At 47.6% G+C, this 21,822-nt stretch overlaps 1 protein-coding gene across 5 annotated transcripts in view; it reads left to right on the forward strand.

Annotated features, from left to right (window-relative positions):
• ECH1 (enoyl-CoA hydratase 1) overlaps positions 1–21,822 on the forward strand; it is a 144,234-nt gene that overhangs the window by 92,331 nt on the left and 30,081 nt on the right. For all 5 annotated transcript variants that reach the window (XM_085625010.1, XM_085625008.1, XM_085625009.1 and 2 more), the window contains exons 4-7: positions 1,947–2,071; positions 2,828–2,876; positions 3,850–3,914; positions 6,792–6,862. In XM_085625010.1, the coding sequence (XP_085481136.1) occupies positions 1,947–2,071; positions 2,828–2,876; positions 3,850–3,914; positions 6,792–6,862 (310 nt within the window). The remainder of the gene's footprint in view (positions 1–1,946; positions 2,072–2,827; positions 2,877–3,849; positions 3,915–6,791; positions 6,863–21,822) is intronic.

Here is a 21,822-nt window from a genome sequence, read left to right on the forward strand (position 1 = left end):
CCTGGGGCCAACCACTAAAAATAGCCTTATTAGGCCATAGGCACCCCCATCCCCCGGTACAAAATGCAATAAAAAGGGGAGGGGGCTCGCACCCCCCACCTCCTCCCCAAACCATATAAGGCCCCAGGGACACATCCGATGGTGCTGAATTGCATGATTGAAGGGAAGGGCGTGTGCCCCCCTACCCGAGACTTTGTTGGCCCTGGGAACCCCATCTTGCAGGGTCAGATGGGGGCACCCATAAACCACAAGTTGTCTGACTGTGGGGGGAGTCCCTGTGGTTCCATCCAGCTCCCAGCATAGTGTGGGAGCCAGCATTCCAATATCTGTTACACTACTCGCAGGAGTGCGGAGCGGACAGGAAAACAGAAGTCTGCGCCCACTCGGCAGGAGCATATTTGAATCTCCCACTGGCTGGCAGCAGACATTCCTTACCTGCCTGACCTGATGCAGTCATACGTTTCCCTGTTATGGTGAATGGTTAATGGTGCCTGCTAGTTCAGTGATTTGGCTTGATTGGTGCTTGTTGCTGGTAGTAGGTAGGGTGGTTTGAAGGGAAATATGTGCTGCTCTACATGCATTGGGTGTTTTGATTGGTGGTTTGTTGTTATCCCCTTTGGGTTTCAGGATGGAAAGGTGGGTACCTCCCCATGTGGTTGATTTGATTAATGCTGTGCTGCTTTGCTTGGGATAATTTGGTAAGTATGTTGTTTAATGATTTATGTGCTTACCCACAAAGGGTTTAGTTGATAAATAATAGTCCACTGCAGGGTATGTTTCATAGGTTTTATATGCTGGCTGGCCCTCCATGTGATTGGTTTTATTGGTGGTGGATGCTGAACTCCAGTGGAGTTAATTTAATTGGTATCATGTGCTTGTTCACAGCAGCCGATTTGGTATGTTGCGTTTTCAGTAGAATTTGTTGGATAGGAGACTATTTCTGCCCACTTTCTGATGAATGTCTTGGACCAGATCACATTTGGGTATGTTTGAGGGGTGAATTCCCTTTGTCTATCTTCATATGTGGTGTGTGCTCATCCCCAGTGGTGTTGATTTAGTTGGAAGTGCATGGTGGTATCTGCTACAGGTGGTTGATTGGAAATGAGTGCTACTCCCCAGTTTGTTTTTATTTTTTTGTTGGTCTACAGTATGACGGATTTGATTGATTGTGTATGCTGGTCTCCAGAGTCTGCTCGATTGTTGGTGAATTTAATCCCCAGAAGGATTAGTTAGAATTCTGGACAGAAATCATCCCCAGTGGAGCTGGTTTGATGATTGCTAAATGTTGGTCTCCATAAAGTTTTGTTTTGTGTCGGTTTCTGCGGATCAGTATGTAGTTTGATTTGTTTAAAGGGTGGTGTATTTCTGTGTGTATCCCTTGGAATCCATTTGGCGATCGATGCATAATGGTCTCAGTCATTGGAGTTGGTTTAGTGTGTATATTGTAGGTTTCCAGCAGGGTTGTTGTTGGGGCGGGTTATTGCTGCTTTTCATGCGGGTCTGATTAGTGGGTGAAGTGTGCTTGTCTTTACTTTAGTTAATTTGAAAGGTGCTGTGTACAGCCCTCCTTTGGGATTGATTTGGTGTGTAAACTGTTTTTGTATCTATTGTTGTTTTGTAGGTGCTGTATGCTGGCTGCCCTCCATGATGCTTAGTGTGTGGATGATGAGTACTGACTGAACTGTATTCTGGTCGGTATGGAAGACGATGTGTGCTGGTCTGTGGATTAATGTATGATGTGTGTAGGCCCCTTTCGGTTTTCGAGAATGGTGTGCTCTTTTGTCCATTGTGGTTGTTATGGTGCTTTATTTGTCATGGTTTCAAATGTGTGCCTTTGATTTGTGATGAACGCTAGTCAAAGGAGGGTTGATTAACTGTTATGATCGGCAGCCCTCCTACACAAAACTCACATCATTAAAAGCTTTACTTTATCCTATTGATGGCAGGTCTTGATTTGATGGATTTTGGAGGTGCAGTATTGCAGCAGAAAGGAGACGATCCAGCCAGAATTGCCTGGAATATACGCAAGAAACTCCTGGAGTATCAGGAAACTTTTAATGTGTTAGAAAAGGTAAGCAGATTACAAACCTGCTTCGTCCGGTGTACCCATGATTGCCTTGTGACCCTGTTTCAGTGCCAACTAGTACTAGCTGGCATGTTAACGTTCCTTTGAGAAAAGGCACCCTTACTTGCACATATCTACATTAGAAGAGTGGGCATGTTCCTTCATCCCTTCTCTTTGGATTTGTTTTGCATCTACAGTAAAATCCCTCCCACACCGGTAATCTATCTTGGTCCGATTGTGGGTGCTCTTATAAACACAGTGGTGTAGCATCTCCCCACAGGCTCGAAATTTCCCAGAAGATTGTGTTGCAGTTAATACCTCGCCCAGGCCTTAAAACCACGAACTCCCTTCTACTGCTTGCTTACTTCAGCGTTCACCACATCTCATGGAGTCCTTAAGCACTGGTGATCTACAGCAGGATCAATTGGGGTCGACGATTGCTGAGAGCGGTTATTCCTCAATGATGATTGGTTGTTTATTTAAAGTTCTTATACCTCACAGATATGCCACCTTCATCCTGTTTGTTAGGTCTTACGGAGTTAGCACCTGTTTGACACTGCAAGCCCTGATATATCCTCCAGCTCTCAAGTCCTCCATGGGAGAATAGCACTTCCCAGAGACTCTGAGAAGTGCTTCTCCAATCCCCATAACCTACATAATTACGTTGTGACATTGTGTGATCACACCTCTGTGTAGACTGTATTTTATACTGGTTATGCTATACCCTCAAGTGTAACTCCCCTTTTCTCCCTTGTGCTTTAGTGTCCGAAGCCAGTTATTGTTGCCTTCCATGGAGCCTGCGTTGGAGGAGGTGAGGGTATTGATGGGGTGGTGATAGGTTGCATGGTGACAGGAGACTGTTGGAGGAGGTGATCGGACACATGCGGATGGACCCCAGGGCACTCGAGACAGAGAATAGGAGAGACACGTTGGTGAATGATGAGAACAGAGGGGGGATACTCAGTTTTAGTATTAATGTAGGAGTATGGGAAGTACGCAATTTATGGGGGCTCAAGACTGCGGAAAGTGTATTGTGACAATTACAGCTGAAGGTTCAGGTACTGACTGTTGAAGGATAGAACAAGGTATGTTTTGGGTAGCATAGTAATGGGCTGTGTGTAGGAAAACACAGTGATGGTGTTGGGAATGTGGTAGAATTTGCAAGGAGTGGTGAGCATTTGGTGCAATCAAGTTATTTTTTATTATGAGTGGTAAATGATGGGATAAGCTTTGGCTTGGGGTTAACCTTGTGACTGGTATATAGAATTATAAATAGATAGCTGTTAACAAGGGTGGGGCTCTTTTTAATCGAGGAATTCTGACTGACGACAAATCTAATGATGAAAACGATTACCCTTGAACGCTGCAACTTACTGAAAATGTTATTAATAAGCCCCACAATTACATATTATCATCAACACACTTTTTTAAGGTGAAAAATTACTGTTCCATGTAGCAGGCTTTGAAAAGTTAAATGTTTGCCATTCTGTGATGGCTTGTTTTAGAATTGTTTCTTTGCTGATGAAAATCACTGTTGCCATTTGGAATTTCTTTCTGTTACTTCATCATAGTGAGATGCTCCCATTTACTAGATAAGAGACTTGGAGTGATTCTGTACTATATCTATCTTTAGTGACCATTTCATGAGTCTTCAATGAGTGGTGGGAAAAGTTAGTTTTGTACCTTGTCTCTGCAGCACCAGTATCTAAAAAGGGAATGAGGATTTTGTAATCTTTATAATTTTTCTAAGGAATAATATCTAACAAAAACCTTCTTAATTGCAGGGGTGGATCTGATTACGGCTTGTGATATTCGATACTGCACCCAAGATGCATTCATCCAAGTGAAGGTAAACATACTACTCCATCCCACTCGATTTCACTTTAACTCACTCCAAAAAGGCCCATACCAACTTTCTTTCAAGTAACTTTCTGTGCCCATGACAGAAAAAAAATCATATGCTTTTCTACTGAATTGGTGAGCTTTTTAGGCCTCACAACAGTTTGTTGCGACACATACTGTTATCCTGCAGTGGCTTAGAGCTCACCCATTCCTTACCCTTGATTGGCTTCATTGTAATTCTCATTTGCTTCCTTCTTATTATTAGCTGTGTGGGCTTTCCTTCTAGTTCTGTGTTTGTTCTGCACCTGGAGCATGGACACATTACTTTGTTCTTCCACTGCTTGCTTTTTCAGGCATTACTTTCCCTCTTTGGTTACACACTCTGAGGGTGCATGTGTTTTCCCATTATCTCCCTTGTGTGTTTCTCTCCATCCTGCGGCCGTGCTGTCTTACACTCTCTCACCTGTGTGCTTCTCCTCACTCCCCCTCATTGCCTTCTCATGTGCTTTCCCCTCACCAGCTCCACGTTGCTCTTTTTTGGCTATTTAAGCCCGCCACCTTCCATCTATGTTGCTTTCCCCAACCGACGACCCCATGTTGCCTCCGCCTTTCGTCCCCTAGTTGCTTCCACCTGTGCACCCTTTTGTTGCTTCTGACACCCTTGAACATGCCCATGTTGCTTCCTCCATCTTCTTTAAACACCCGCTCCCATCCATGCCCGGTGTTGTTTCTGGCCCTTGTCCACCAAGTTGCCTCTGCCCGCCACTCAAACCCCATGTGTTGCAGCCACACACCCTGCTTTTGTGTGTTTTTGTTTCTCTTTAGTTACGATCCAACTCGGATTATTAACAAAAAAATAAATAAAAGCAGCCATGTCCTTTTGTAGCTGCGCTCGTGCGTGGTGCACACCCCTACAAAATAACATGGGCAGGCAAATTGTTTGTTTGTTTGTTTTTTATTCTTTAACCCCTTCGCCGCGGCAGGAATTCCGCCGCGGCGCTGGGGGGGTTTGGGGGCAGGTGCGGTGGCGCTGTGCTCGTGACGGAACCACTCCGTCACGAGCCACGGTTGAGCTGTGCTCATGACTGAGTGGTTCCGTCACGTCTCCGCCCACTGCGCTAATCGCCCGCACAGGCGGGGAATTAGCGCCGCGTGGGCGGAGCGGCCGCCAACGGCCACAGCATGACGGAACCACTCCGTCATGAGCACAGCGCAACCGTGGCTCATGACGGAGTGGTTCCGTCATGAGCAGGGAAGGGGTTAACCAATGCTGTGCTCTAATAATTAGGACCCGAAACAAGACCTATTATCTTTGCCAATGCATGTTGATTGGTGCCAATGCAGAGTAAACTCAACCATAGTACACAAGCCCTTGTATCTGCCACACCAATGCATACTCAGCTGAAAACAATACTTAATGCTAGTTTCTTCTGAAATTTTCGGACACACCACTATATACGTCCTTCATTGCACTGTCACAGAGTACATGTCAGGGACCTAATTAAATTGTTATCAGCAAATCCACATCAGGGATGGTGAAAGAACCTCCCTTCAGGCACTATTAAGTCAAATCCGTGTACTGTACTCTCAATAAACATGGGTTTCACGCTTTTAGCAACTGCATTGTATACGACCACCCGGTTGTCCATGTGCCGAGTATTCTAGCTCCACAGACCCACCTGCATCCTTGCCGAGCCGCATTGCCTAAATAAGGATCGGTAGAAGAGTAGTGTTGTGGTCCTCATTGACACCCAGCAGCCTCATGTTTAAAAAATGTTCACCTTAAATGCATTGCTTCTTTGTATATCAAGGCTTTACAGAGTATGGTGAACTTCTTACATTTTATCATAGCCCTGATCACCAGCCATTTCACATATGCCATATGGGAGAAGTCTGGTCTCATGGCCGGAATGTACAGATTACTTTACTTCCTTTGTTTTACAATTCATATAAACAGATCATGGGAAACTCTTTACTTAGATGCAAGGCATTCCCATATTATTGTGTCTTTTATTGAAACTGGTCTAGTCTGATATTTCAGGTAGAGTAGGTTATTCCTTGCCAAATGGAGATGAGAATTACAAGCTATCACTTCTTACTACATTTATTTGTTCAGGGACTTGCAGCAAAGTTCAGGAAATTATCAGGGGTGCTGAAGCTCCCATCACTAGAATTTGCCGTTTTGTCCCGTTAAGCACCAACATGCTGTGCAGCATATATTCCAGTATTTAAATCGGGTATTCTGTTGTCTTCCCAATCTCTATCAAAGCTTCGCTTTGGTGGTGTTTTCGGATTTGGGGAAATCCAGCTTGTATTTCTTTAAGAACCCTCTAATGGCTCTTTATGTACTTTGAATAAGGATGGAGAGAGTGTTGATCTCTGAGGAACAGCTTAATTCATTCCCATATTGGTGGAGAGGCGGGACCTACCTGGAAAAAAGTATATCTATTGTTTGACAAAGATGGGTATTCTGGGCCGCTCCACCACACAGACTAATAGAAGAGGGTGATGGAATGGTGTCGAAAGCAGGCACCCAAGCCAATTATTTGAGAAATGCCTGATACTCATCATCACTCATCTACAAGACTCTGACTTAATGTCTGCCAGTTCAGACTCCTTCCCATGGCTTGGGTGGAAACCTGACTGATGACTGCTCTCAAGCTGACACTCCTTAGATGTTTCTGCAGCTGTTTAGACAGCTTACTCCATAACCTTATTGTTGATGTGCCTGTTGGAAATAGGTTAATCGCTCCGTTTCCAGAGAAGAAAATGTAACCTTTTCATATCTTTGTGTTCAGTAATAGGCTAACCATCAAGCAAAAAACACCTTCAATGTGCATCCTACTGTCCCAGCCTCACATGTCTGAAAATGTCCTTTTTACAGGAGGTGGATATTGGATTGGCAGCTGATGTCGGCACTCTTCAGAGGTTACCGCGAATCATTGGGAACCAAAGGTAACTTATCTGCACTGATAGTTTGTGGCAGGGTCCATCTGAATGTGGGTCGGTTATTGTCTTTGGTTAGGTTTTCTTGGGTGATTGTGATGTGGATGTTTATTTTTAATTTTTGCTGTAAACTGACTATTGTCTGATATATATTTTAGGTGGTATGCCTTTCTTCTCAGGCGATTAATGCAATGCTAGGTGTTTTGTAGGATGTTTAGCCATTGTATCGATATTTTATGTGAGGGGTGGTACTCTGTGCAACTCTTTCGATAGTAACTTTGGTATTTGATTATTATGCAGAGTATGAATACTTGGAAAGTAACGGAAGATAAGACACATATGTCTTGTGTAGTCTTTCAATGTCACTATCTTTTGTTACTCTTCAGACGTGGCTTTGTCTTTGTACAACAATTGCTTTTAAATATGATTTTATCCCACAGTTCTTTGTTCGGAGGCAGTTTTGTGCTTTAACCACCATTTTTTGGTAATTACTTTTGTATGTTGCACGTCAGCTTCTCTAAACAAGGTTTTTTTTACTAGCCCTTATAGAACAAACGCTTCTCTGAAATATGAACACCTCCTTTCCAGTTTTTACACCCAGAATTCCTGCATTTCTGTGTGTATGATTTCTGTTGGAGACCACCTGCTTTTTTGGTAATTTTCATCTGAAATGTTTCAAATCTGTCTTTGTGATTCTGAGCATGCTAGCTTCTGCAAGTGAGCCCAGTTCACAATCCAATGATGTGATTGGTGGTAACACAACTTCCTAATTCCTGCTTCTGATGCCTCTTCAACTTCTCAGCCATATTACGGCTTCTGCCTTCGCATTAGAAACTTGTCGATGTGTCCAAGGATTTGACATTAAGTAAATCGCATACCACAGTATATCCTTTTTTTTATTTACATTTTCACATAGTCAAAAACTCCATCAAAATATTCTAGTGTGACTGACCTTGTGACACCATGCTACTGTGTATACCATAATGAAATGGCTTTAAGATATTGCCCTGGTCATTTCTTCAGCAGATGTTTTTAATAATGTCCCCATCTTGGCTCTTCCGCTTATTGGCCTAGAGTTGCCAGATTCCTTTCTTTGTATAATTTTGTCTTGTGGGATTACATAATGTTTTATCCAGTCACGCGGCATTACTTGCTTTACCAGAGGGCAAATGGTTGGCATTGGCAGCCCCAATATTTTTCAACATCCTTCGGTATCTTAGGTTATCAATGTGAGAAGTGGATTCTTACTAGAGCTCATTAGATCAAGAGACACTTTATGCTGCATTTGGTTATTTTTTTTATCAAACACCTTCCCTTTGTAAAAAGTTTTCCAATCCGATTTAAGAAACCCAAGACATTTTCTTTTAATATCCAAGTTTCTGGATGTGGCAATGCTTTCTGAAAAGATGGTGTTTAAGTAAATGTACCCCCTACGTGACTTACTAGATTTGTTCATATCACTTTAATTGAATGATGACCTTAGCCATGGACCAGTGACCACAAGGGTCTCATTATAAGATGCTCTATTTGTTGTTTGGAAAAATGCCAGTGTGATTAGATTTTTTTTTTTTTTTTCATTCTTGTAAGCCATATTTGGCATCCTTGATCATCCGAGCCTACTGAATTGATTTTGTAGTATGTCCTGCTTTTTCTTATGATTTTTTTTATAATCAAATTTTATTAAGTTCAACAAGGGAAGTTTCATAAATATTATTCCGTAACAATAATAGCTCTCTGGAGGACAATCTCAAGATTGAATAATCAAATCAAGTAAATTTTCATTAAGTTGATAACCCATCATAAGCCCACCATTTCCCTATTATTTTATCGTGTTTTTGGGGGCACACTGGCACTTCATATATTGGCTACGGATGCGCGGGGTAGTTGCCAGGGCGAGGTCACCAGAGCGGAGGTGTCTTTTTGGATGAGTGGAAAGAGATTCTTCCGTTGAGGTATTTGGGTCCGATGTCATGCAGGGATTTGGAGGCGTGGGGGAGTAGCTTAAAGGTTACTCTCTTCTCGATGGGGAGCCACTGTAGGTCTCGCAGGTGTTGGCTCATGTGTTCATGTCGTGGGGTGCCGAGGATGAGTCTGGCTGCAGTGTGCTAGATGGTCTGGAGTTTCTGTAGCAGGGATTTGTTGATTCCCACGTAGAGGGCATTTCCGTAATCCAGTCTGCCGGTGATGAGTGCGTGGGTGACGGTTCTCTGGCTTCGGGTGGGATCCACTTGAAGGTCTTGCGGAGGGAGTTGAACCAGGTGGAGGCGACGGCGTTGACCTGGCGAGTCATGTTGAAGTTGGAGTTCAGAATGTTGCCGAGGTTCCCGGTGTGGTCTGTCGGTTTGGGTGGGCTTCCGAGGGCGGCGGGTCACCAGGAGCTGTCCCACGAAGTGGGGGAGGGTCCAAGGATGAGGACCTCTGTCTTCTCCGAGTTCAGTCATAGGCAGCTGTTGTTCATCCGTCCTTCATCCCTCCTTGGAAGCTGAATCTGAAAGAAACAGTTAGTTATAGATTCCTTACCTTAGAATCTCCCCCAGGCGTCAGACTGGATCCGGAAAGTTTTTTGTCAGCTGTACCCCTGCGCGTCGGTAGGTAGCGTCGGTTGACTCTGTGTTCGTCGTCGTGGTCGCCGGGATGACTTCGCAGTAGCTACTTAGACGCCGCCCTCACACGCTGATGACAGTTTTCTCTTTACGCGCCAGGAAGCACAGACCTGGAGAGAGCGGTACCCCCAGTCAATATTTGATGGAACTTTTTTCTTGACTTTTGTCGACGTCGTTGTAGTTGGAGTCCTTCGACTCCTGGTGCATGAGGGATGCCCGGCTTTAAGGCTTGCGGTTCCTGTACCCGACTCATGTTGGTGATGCATCCGCACCGCGTGTGCCTCTACTGCCTGGAGCGCAACCACTACCCCAAGTCGTGCTCTGACTGCCGGACCATGCCCTGAAGTCTTTGCAGGAGCGGTCCCAAAAGCTACTCGAGGCCCGGCAGTTGTCTCCGTGCCGCTCGAGGTCCCGGTCGCGAAGGGGGTCGTGGGACCAGTTGCGGAGCCGCCACCACCACTCTTCGTCGAAGTCTTCACACTCGGGGTCAGGTTAGTCAAAGCACAAAAAGAAGTCGAAGAAGCATCGTCACTCTTCGACTTCTCCCAGTCTGTCGGCCGACGCGGGATGCAGGTGGTGCCCCTCCCACGGCTCCATGGGCAGTGCTTGCTGGTTCGACGCCGGGTTTCCCTCTCTTCCAGGGACCCTGTGTGACCCCTGCCCAGCTTCAGTTTCTAGGAAGCGATGCAACTTTGTGCAGCCCGACTCCCCCTGCGGACTCGGCTGGGGGCCCTGGTCCTTCAGCGTCGGCAGCTTCGGCCTCAGCGCTACAGGGTCCCCTTGGATCCAGGCATGGATCCGGATCGGTGCTGGTCGACCATGTTACGCCTCCACCCGGTGCCGATTCCACCTGCACCACATCCGACACCGGCATCGGTTGTGTCCCCAGCCGACGTCGACCCCGGCCTCCACCTCGAAGTAGACACGGAATCGAACCGGCGTCGACCGACGCTGGATCTGGAGCCGACGGGTACTTTTGTGCCCCTGTTCTACCCTGGGTCTTTGAGACCAGATTGGCAGCCAGAAGAGGGTGTGGAGGACTGGGAGGGGTCTGGAGACCCTTTAACAGACCAGCTGGAGTATGAGCAGGACTGGAGAGAGGAACTAGGGGATGCCAGTGGTTTGGATACCTCACCAGACCTTGGCATGTTGTCTCCTCCTACCGTGGCTATGGAGGAGGGAGCGTCATATGCAATGGTGTTGCGTAGGGCGGTCGAGGCGCTCCACCTTGAGCTACCTACGGTGGCAGTCAGGACTAACCTCCTGACAGGGTGCTTCAATCGGCAGCGAGGTCTTCGGAGCCCCTGCTGCCATTTAATGAAGCCCTGACGAACATCCTTTTGGGCACTTGGTCCAGGCCCAACATAGGGGCTCCTGTGGACAAGATGATTGCCCGACGCCACCGCCTGGCCCCGGGCAACCCCACTTTCCTTTCCCAACACCCCACCCCTGAGAGCTTGGTCGTCCAAGCCTCTACGTCCAAGGGCGCATACCCTATCGCACTCCGGAAAGGTAGTCGAAAAAGCTGGATCATCTTGGGAAGAAAATGTTTCCTTCCTCCAGCTTGGGACTGCTGTCAGTAAACACCGCATGTCTATTGGGCCGTTATACCCACTCCGTGTGGGACACGGTTGCGCAAGTGCTGCCTTAGTGCCCGGAGGATGCCCGGGCCGTGCTCTCTCGAGGGGTTGCTGAAGGGAGAGACGCAGCAAAGTTTACCATCCGCTGTGGGCTGGATACCGCCGATGCACTTGGCACGTCAGTAGCCCTTCTGCACTACGCCTGGTTGCGTTCAACTGGTCTCTCAGGGGACTTACAATCCACACTTTAAGGACTCTCGGGCTACAGCCAGGTCCTTGGGCCTCTCCACCACCCATCCTGTGCAGTTTGCCTTTCGTGGCTACGAAAGGTGTGCCCCACTACATCCCGCCCAGAGACAGAGGCCGGCGCAGGCTGTTCAACCCCAGTGCGGCCGGGGACATGGGAACCACCGCCGTGGTTCTGCGGGCCAGCGAGCGGGTCAGTTCACCACAGCCCCCTCTGCAGCAGCCTCCAAACCCTCCTAGTCCGACCTTTCAGGGCCACCAAACACCAGTGGGCGGCAGGATCAGCCACCACCTCCCCCACTGGCGCACCATCATGTCGGACGGGTGGGTTTTGCAAATAGTCCGAAGGAGCTACTCTCTCCCCTTCGAGACTAACCCTCCCTCCATGCCACCACAGTACCATTGCATGTCGGAGGATCACCTGGCCCTTCTCCAACAGGAAGTTTCAGCACTCTTGGTCAAGGGTGTCATCGAGCGCGTTCCTGTCCCAGCAGTAGGTCGTGGTTGCTATTCCCACTACTTTCTGGTACCCAAGAAGGACAAAGGCCTGCGTCCTATCTTGGATCTCAGGAACGTCAACCACTTCCTCCGAACGGAGAAGTTCAAAATGTTGACGCTCACTCAGGTCTTGTCTGCCCTCGACCCTAGGGACTGGATGGTAGTGTTGGACTTGCAGGACGCTTACTTCCACATCCCCGACCTGCCGGCCCACTGACGTTACCTGCGGTTCACGGTAGGCCACGAGCACTTTCAGTTTACCATGCTCCCCTTTGGCCTTACCAGCACCCATCGGGTATTCACAAAAGTGATGGCGGTGGTCGCAGCTCATCTGTGGTTCTCCATCAACATGCCAAAGTCACACCTGACCCCCTCTCAGAAGCTCCTCTTCATCGGAGCGGTCCTGGACTCTATGCATTTTCGGGTTTATCCTCCCGAACAGCAAGTCTGGGATATTTGGGCTATGAGTCCGATCTTTCAGCCCATATCCCGGGTTTCGGTCAGGATGAACCTGAGGCTGCTGGGCCTCATGGCCTCCTGCATCCTGCTGGTCGATCATGCCAGGTGGCATGTGCGGGCTCTGCAGTGGGACCTGAAGTTCCAGTGGGCGCAGCATCAGGGGAATTTGTCCGATTGCGTCCAGATCTCAGAGGGCACTGCACAACAATTGCAGTGGTGGCTCACGAACCATGAGTGGGTCAACGACAGATTCCTCTCCCTTCCCCAACCAGAACACACAGGGATGACAGACGCATTCTTTCTGGGATGGGGCGGCCACATGGGAGAGGCAGAGATCAGAGACCTCTGGTCTCCGGTGGAGTCCGAGCTCCACATCAACCTTCTGGAGATTCGGGCGATCCGTTTCCACTCCAAGCATTTCTTCCCTCTGTGCGGGGAAGAGTAGTGCAGGTTTTCACCGACCACACCACCGCCATGTGGTACTGCAACAAACAGGGTGGGGTGGGGTGGGGACGTGGACCCTATGTCAAGAGGCCCACCACCTCTGGACGTGGCTGGAACATCAGGGTATATCTCTGGTGATTCAACACCTGGCAGGTTCACTGAACGCCAGGGCGGACGAACTCAGCCGCAGGTGCATGATGGCTCACGAATGACGTCTTCACTCGGAGGTGGTGCAAGGTCTCTTTCAGCAGTGGGGAGAACCTCGGTTAGATCTATTTGCCACCGAAGAGAACGTGCAATGTTAGCAATTCTGCGCTTTGATATTTCCAATGCTGCACTCACTAGGCGTTGCGAGTGAAGTTGCGGTCTTCTATACGCCTTTCCGCCTATACCACTTCTGCCTAGAGTGCTGAAGATCAAGCGCGACCGGGCCCAAGTCATTCTTGTGGCTCCGGATTGGGCACGAAGACTCTGGTATCCCAAGCTCTTGTACATGGCCATCGATCCTCTGATCAGACTGCCTCTTCCAGAGGATCTTCTGTCGCAGCAGCAGGGGACGGTCTTTCACCTGAACCTGTCCAGTCTTCACCTTCTTGCATGGAGATTGAGCGGCGACAGTTGACAGTTTTTGATCTTCTTCCCGAAGTCTGTAATGTTATCTTGGTAGCCAGGCGTTACTCCACCAAAATGGTATACGCCTGTAGATGGAACAAGTTTGTGGCATGGTGCTCAGCAAAGGCTCCCCTTTCTGCCCCTCTTTCAGAGGCTCTCCCCTTCATTCTTTCCTTGGCCCAGCAGGGCTCTGCTCTGGGCACTCTTAGAGGCTATCCTTCGGCCATTCTTAGCCTTCCTAATCAGCATTCTCTTTTTAAGTGCCCTGTTGTAAATAGGTTTTTTAAGGGCATTACTCACCTCTTTCCTCCTATTCCTTTCGTAATGCCCCAGTGGGACTTAAATCTTGTCTTGACTTACCTTTTGTGTGCTACTTTGGAGCCACTACATAATTGTCCTCTCAGACTTTTGACTTCAAAGACTTCTTTTCTGGTTCCCATCACCTCTGCTCGCAGGGTAGGTGATCTTCAGGTTCTATCTTCTAAACCTCCTTTCCTTGCTGTCCATCCGGACAAGGTTATCCTTTGAACTAGACCTTCTTTTCTTCCCAAAGCGGTTACCTCTTTCCACATAGGACAGACAATCACTTTGCCCACCTTCTTATCGCCCCTGCATTTTCCCAAGGAGGAGGAGAGACTCCACCGTCTAGATCCAAAACGCGCGTTTTCATTTTATCTGGATCGCACAAAACAATTCCGGGTAGACGATCAACTCTTTGCTGGCTATTTGAGCGCCAAGAAAGGTCGGGTCGTGCAGAAACTGACAATCTCTCCATGGGTCGTCCTTTGCATTAAAATCTGTCATTCCTTGGCGAAAAAGGAGGCTTTGGTAGGACTGTGAGCCCATTCCACCATGGCAACGGCAGCCACTACTGCTTTGGGACGTGGAGTTCCTCTCAGTGACATCTGCCAGGCAGACACGTGGGCATCTCTGCACACGTTCACTAAACATTACTGTCTTGATAATCAAGTCCAGAGAGACAGCTTCTTTGGCCATTCAGTTCTCCAGGACTTTCTGGTGTGAACTTAGTTCGCAGACCCACCTCCGGGGTTGGTATTGCTGGGGTATCTATTCTAAGGTAAGGAATCTATAACTAATAGTCTCTTTCATATGAAGAAGTTACTTACCTTCGGGAACGATATATCTGTAAGAGACATATATTAGTTATAGATTCCTTACCACCCCACCCATCCTGCACGTTCTGCGCACTGACTTCTAGAGTAAGGGACTCCCTTTCAGGGCCCTAGTTTTGTGCACCAGTGGTCAGTGTCTTGCATGGCTCTACACTTCTGGCATGGAATGTCATGTAAAAGAACTGACATCAGTGCGCAGGGGTGGCGTCTAAGTAGATACTGCGACGTCATCCTGGTAATCATGATGCCGACGACGAACACGGAGTCGACAGATGCCACCTACCGACACGCAGGGGTACTGCTGAGAAAAAAATCTCCGGATCCAGTCTGACGCCTGGGGGTAATTCTAAGGTAAAGAATCTATAACTAATATATGTCTCTTACAGATATATAGTTACCGAAGGAAAGTAACTTGTTCTTCTCTCACAAACCTTAGTTTCTCACTGGTTTTCAAAAAAAAACTATTGCCTTCTTCCATATATGGCACTGAAGATCTGTTTTAAGCATTGTATTTGGTGCATGGGTTTCTTATCAGTGACTGATCTGCACAAGTCCTGTGTGTCGTATTTCTGGTGAGTTCCTCTTTTCTGTACGGTTATCTATTCGAAGTTGAACAGAAATTGAATTCTGTCCATGTTGAAGGTAGATCTTGCAGTCTAGGAAATCTGTTTCTTTACAGGTTTAGTTAAGAGACCTTTGGCGTTTCTTACTGGTACCAGTGGTTAAACTAGTACTTAGATTGGAACTCTGTGAGACTCTCACATGGTACCCGAGTCATCAACCTCATTTTTAAGAGGTAAGTCATCTGCATACATGTATTGTGAGTAAATCCAAGCAGGAAAGTTACCTAGTCACACGACTTTGATGCATGTGGTACCGTATGCCCTATTCAAACAAGGTATGTCCTTTTTAGTAGTCAACCAGTGGACCAACCTAGTGCCCCTCTTGCAACTGTACCCAACAGGCTAAAGAGGGCACATTCCAAAACTACATCTGACACAGACTGTGATCAGTGTCATCATGCGGAAAAAAATCCATTCTCTTATGCAAAAGTTTATGCAAGTGTTGGACTTGCATCCACCCTCCTATGACTGCTAATTCAGGCACATTTAAAGACTTGCACTTTCAGACACATCCAAACTAATTTTGGCTGGGGAAATCCGTTTTGGAGCAGTCCTTGTCCATTTGGTCTCAACCTCATCACTGATGGTGGTGATTGCAAGCAGTCGCCTAATAGCTCAACTTCTTTGATGCCATTAAAATGCTGAATCGTATGTATGAAGCCATCAGTGGCAATGTTTGTCACTGTTAGGCATGGAAATATCTTATGCTACAGTACACCATTACAATACTACGGTTTTGCATATTAATATATATGACCTGGTTATGTTATGTTAACAATTTCTTATATAGCGCACGTACACCAGGAGGTTTCTTGGCGCTGGCTCTAGAGTGTGCCGGGACCGTTGGAAGAAGTTAAGCGTGGGCCTACGCAAACAACCATGTCTTGAGCATTTTCCTGAAGCTCAGCAGATTGGTGCATGACCGAATCTCTAGTGGAAAGGAGTTCCATAGTTTAGGGGCCAAGGATGCAAATCTGCAAACTCCCTGATGTTTTAGCTTGAAGGCTGGGGTGGTCAGTAGTTGGAGGTGGCCAGATCGGAGGTTGCGGGATGGGGTGTATCTTGGTAAGAGGCGGTTAATACATTTGGGGCTCTGACTGTGAAGAGACTTGAAGATGAGGCATCCCGTCTTGAAGGCCATCCGTTGGGGAATGGGGAGCCAGTGAAGTTTTTTTTTAAAGAGGTCTGGCGGATTGCCATCTGGGTTGCTGATGGATCAGTCTTGCCGCTTGGTTCTGGACCAACTGAAGCCGTTTGATTAAGAAAAGTGGCATGCCTAGGTAAATGGAGTTGGCGTAGTCTAAGTGTGATAGAACCATGGCTATCACAACCTGTATGAGTGCTGTGTGAGTAAGCAGATGGCTGATCTTACTAATTTTGCGTAGCTGAAAGAAACAAGTAGAGACCACTGCGCCCACTTGTGTTCTTAGCGACAGGTCGATGTTAATTGTTACCCCTAGGCTCTTGACACAGGTAGAGGGTTTGGGGAGAACCGAGTTCCGCCGGCCAGTAGTGCCGGCCCCAGAAGGTCTGATTGTTCCCAGTCAGGACTAGTTCAGTCTTGCCTGAATTCAGTTTTAAATGGTTTTGGTCCATCCAATGGCAGATATGGAGCATGGTGGCCTGGAATTCCAGGACTGAGTCGGGGGAGTTATCTATGGTAAAGATTAGCTGTAGGTCATCCGCATAGTTGAAGGTGGTAGCCTTCTGTTCCTTCAGAGACTGAATCAGGGGTAAAAGGTACAGAATAAATAGATGGGGGGGGGGGGGGGAGAGTGAGGATCCCTGTTGGACCCCACACGTGGTTGTTAACTTGAGTGCATTGAATGAGGCTAGGTGTACCGCTTGGGTACGACCCTTGAGAAAGGACCCAATCTAGCTGAGGGCTGAGCCCTGGACGCCGGCCTGCCTGACACGGTCCATTAAGATGACATGATCGACCGTGGCAAATGCGGCCAAGAGGTCTAAAAGCACCAGGGCCTGAGGGGTGCCTTTATCGGCCTTTTCTCGTAGGGCAGCCAGAACAGCTAGAATCACTGTCTCCGTAGAGTGAGGGGGGCGGAATCCTGCCTGGTGAGAGTCTAGGTATTCAGACTGTTCCATGAAATTGGAAAGGCACTTTGCCATGTGGGCTTCAAGAACCTTGGTCGAGTAGGGGAGCAGGGAAATGGGCCGATAGTTGGATAGGTTCAGGGGTCAGCTCCCGGTTTCTTTAGGAGGGGGAGCACAATTGCGTCCTTGAATGCTTTGGGGACCCAGCCCTGCGAGAGTGATTCATTTAAGAGGGTCAGGGTTGAATGTGGCAAGGCGGAAAGGGTGTCTCTTTAGGATATGAGGAGGACAGCAGTCCATGGGAGAGCCAGATTTGACCCTGGACAGCAAGTCCAGGAAGGACTGGGTATTAATGTCGGGGAAGTGATCCAATGTGAATAGATTTATTGCCGTGGTGGATGGAGCCTCCATAGGACTGGGATTTGGGATACTTGCTTTAATGTTGGAGATTTTTTCTATGAAGTAGTTATTTAGAGAGTCACACAATTCTTGGGTTGGTGTGGGTTTGGGTAGAACTTTCTCGGTATTGGATAGTTCGTTAACAATAGCGAAGATATCCTTCGATCTGTTGTTAGAGTTTACAATTCTGACGAAGAAGTAAGCAGCCTTGGCTGACATAATGGCTTTTTTGTATTCTTGCGTGCATTCAAGTATTGGTGTTTTCCTTCAAGGGCGTAGTTGAGTCTCAATTTCCTTTCTTTTTGGCAGAGGGACAGTTTTTGGGCACTTAGCTCAGTAGAGAACCACTTCTGCGCATCAGAGCAGTGAGCTCGTTTGAGTTTTTTGAGCGGGGCGTGTTTATCGCTGGCCGCTAGTAGCCAGGCTGAACTGTTTGCTTCAAGGAGATCCACATCGGGATCAAAGGCAGGGATAGAGCCAGCCAGGCTATCCTGAAATTCCTGTTTATTGAGGGCTTTCCATTTCCTTCCTAATCATGCCCCCCTTGGCCGTGGGGGGTCTTACTGCTGATCGGAATTGTTGCCGTGAATTTTATTAGGTGATGGTCAGACCAAATGCATGGTAGGATCGTGGGCGTGGACACTGAGGTTAGTGGTCCAGACCTGGTCCAGAATGTGTCCTTTGATGTGTGTAGCAGAGGATATGTGATGAGTGAAATTGAGGTTGGTGAGTAGTTCAGTCAGTTCGGTAGAGTGAGGCCCACCGTGTGCATCGTTGCACCAATAGTTTATGTCCCCTATTAACAATATTTTGGCATAGTCCGTGGCAAGATTAGCTAATTGTTCACTCAGCGAGAGGGGAAAAAGCGGCATGTGCTGCGGAGGCCTGTAAACCAAGACGCAAATTAGAGGCCCTGAGCTAGATTCAAGCTTGATGACCATGTTATCTACTGCGGGGAGACTTAAAGAGGACATGGATGTGAATTTGTGATCTTGATGGATGATTGCAGCTACTCCACCCATTTTTCCTGGATCGGCCAGTATATCAGGGGTAGAATCAGGATTTAGCCATGTTTCTGTAACCTAAAATATGTCAGGTTTGTCAGACAATAGGAGTAGGAAGATATCTAGCTGATGCTTGACCAGGGAACGTGTGTTGAGGTAATGTATGCGTAGAGCTATGTGTTCGACATGGGCCGGATACGGTGTCCGATCCTGGTGGACAATAGGATCCGAGATCTCTTGGAAAGAACTCCGTGTTTGGAGAATTCCAGTGAGACTGAGGCGCGATAGCAGGGCAGAGTGAAAACGTCGCCTGATAGTGTTTCTTGAGTTCCTCTGAGGAATAAGTAAGAATTTGGGCATGAAATGTGGCCCCTGGGCCCGTCCGGGCGCAGACTGGCTTGCCTTTGGCGCGCCGCCAGCGCACCCGCGCTGCGTCGGGCATAGGTAGTGGTTACCTGCCTCTAACTCCTCCTAAGACGATACAACCAAAGGTATTTGAGTCATAAATCACTAAAATACAGTTCAATTTTACAGTTTTTAAAAGCAGATCTTTGCACAAACAGCAGTCCGCAGGGTAGCGGCACGGTAACTAGAGTGCCCGCTCCCGCGCTGCGTCGGGCACAAGTAGTGGTTCCCTGCCTCTAACTCTTCCCCCACCCGGCATGATTGTCTTAAGACGAGGGGTGTGCTAAGGAGATCACGAGGGAGCCAGCGCCGCTAGGACGATACAACCAAAGGTATTTGAGTCATAAATCACTAAAATACAGTTCAGTTTTACAGTTTTAAAAGTTTTTAAAAGCAGATCTTTGCACAATTAACAGCAGTCCGCAGGGCAGCGGCACGGTAACTAGAGTGCCCGCTCCCACGCTGCGTCGGGCACAAGTAGTGGTTCCCCCCTCTAACTCCTCCCCCGACCTTCTAGTCCTCACCAAGTCCCAACCATAAATAAATTTAACTTTGTAACAAATAAAATACACACTTTTCACATTGTCATAATTTCTAAGACCAAAGAATTAGCCAGCTTTCAGCAGCATTATGTGAAACAATGAAGCACTCTGATTTGGCACCAAGTTGACTCAACCAGTCCCTGCCCCACCTCCCCCCCCCCCCTTGAGCAGCAATGATTTGAAGAACTCATTCCTGTAAGAGTTTGTCTTCCATCACTTGAGACACATGTTTCCCACTTCTCCTTACAAAACTGTTTAAGTTTGGTGACAGAATGTATTTATTCAAAGCTGTAAAGCTCTCTTTGAGTCCAACAACATCTTCTCAAAGGGTTTAAATCAGGACTTTGGCTTGGTCATTCTAAAATCCTGATTCTATTCTTTTTCAACCATTCAGTCGTGAATTTAAATGTTTCACTTGAATCAGTAACCTATTGCATGATTCCATTTCTGCTCGGCTTTAGCTATTGGCTAGGTGTTCTACCATTTTTTCTTGAACCTTTAGAAAGCACTGGTGAGAAGAGTTATTCATGAAGGACTTGACTGTGGAGGAGTCCAGGGCCTGCGACCGTAATACAGTCTGGAGTCATCACCTCCTCCACATCATGGTTGACAGTTGGTTTAAGGTTCGTGTGCTCATATGCCATGTTTGTTTTTGCCAAACATGTTATTGTGATCACAGCCAGACAAGTCCAATTTAGTCTCATCAGGCCAGAGGACGTGGTTCCAGTTGGCTTGTGGCTCATCCTGGTGCTGTTTTGTAAACCAAATCCTCGCAACAATTTTCTTTTTGGTCCATTGGAGTTTGCTTATGGCTACCCTTCTGCAGAAGATGTACTCTGCAGTATTTTCCTAATGGTACTATCATGCTGTCTTTCTTTGTGATTTCTAGGAGCATCATATTATCTGACCCTGGGGTGAATGTTGGGGTGCCAACTCCTGGGTATATTGGGAAGTGTCTTGAACATTCTCGTTATTTTAAAATCCTTTTTACCTACTATAATGAGGTTGCTAAAGTTGTTTTGAAGTGTGTTTTTAAACCTTCTTGATGTGTTGGTTAGGAAGTAAAGATTTTTTTTTTTAAACTTTATGTTCGAGGCATATGAGCTGCAAATCACACACTATGCATAGGTCGCCATCTGGTGTTGGGCCCGGACGTTTGCACTTGTTTTTGTCTTGGAAAAGTCTTTGGAAGTCACGAGATAGGTGACTCCCCCTTTGGATGATAGTGCGCATGGGCATCGACTCCATCTTCAGATTGTTTTTTTTTCCGCCATCGGGCTCGGATGTGTTTGTCGCGCTCCCGTTCGGTGCCGTTACCGATCCAACTTTCGTCGTGCAATCCTCACCCTTTCTCCAGTATTGTTTCGATCGCGATCCCTAGTCGTCGCGCATCTCTTCAAATTTGAAGTCCTCGATTCCGGTTGTCAACGAAGGCCTTCGGGCCTACTTGGGCTATTCCATCTGGCTCATGGAAAGGACTCCAAAAGTGTCCTCAATGTGGGTCGAAGTTCCCCCACACAGATCTTCATGAGGTGTGTAACCTCTGCCTCTCACCGGAGCATGAGGCCAAAGACTGTCCAGCTTGCGCCTCCTTCCGCTCCAAGAAAACCATTCGGGACCGTCGAGCTCAAAGAGCAATGGCTCGCACATCAGCATCCATTGCCGATGACATCTTCCAGGAGGGTGTCGATGTGCCAGAACAGGAGCAGGTTGAGGAAGGCCCCGTCAGTGCTTCCGAAACCGATGACTCCGACCTCAAAGACATCAATCCTGGGCAGCGGGTCGTAAGTAGTGACATCGACCCTGACCTCCTCCACCGAAAAAGGCTTCGGTAACACCTTAACCTTCGGGACCAGGTGCACACCGAGACAATACTTCTCACGACCAGCCTCCGGGCCCGGCAAAGAAGTCCACAACTAAGCCTTCAGGCCACTCTGGATCGAGTCAGCCTGCCGCCGGTGCCGAAACTCAAACCGCGGCACCGAAAAAGAAACCTTCCTCCACCTCTGTGCTGACCACTGCCTCCACATCCACGCTCTCGGCACCCAAACCTACTGGCACCGACCCCTCGACTCTGAAAAAGCTGTGGGAATCGAGCATAAAGACACTACCGAAGAGCTCACATTCTCAACCTTCGGAACCGAAAAAATCGGAACCGAAAAAACAACTGGTTCCGCAAGCTCCTACAGAGACTAAAAAATCTCCCGCTTCAAAGCCTAAGGAGCACAAGTCCACTCCAGAGTCGGTGCCACACGAGCCTTCGGGACCGGAAAAGTCTGCGCCGAAAGACCAACCTCCAACAGAAGAGCTTTTTAAACCGATCCCACCCAAAAAACTCTTCTAAAAGACCCAAAGACTGGTCAACTTAC

The sequence above is a fragment of the Triturus cristatus genome, chromosome 9, assembly GCF_964204655.1.
Source record: "Triturus cristatus chromosome 9, aTriCri1.1, whole genome shotgun sequence".
In the NCBI taxonomy this organism is placed as follows: domain Eukaryota; kingdom Metazoa; phylum Chordata; class Amphibia; order Caudata; family Salamandridae; genus Triturus; species Triturus cristatus.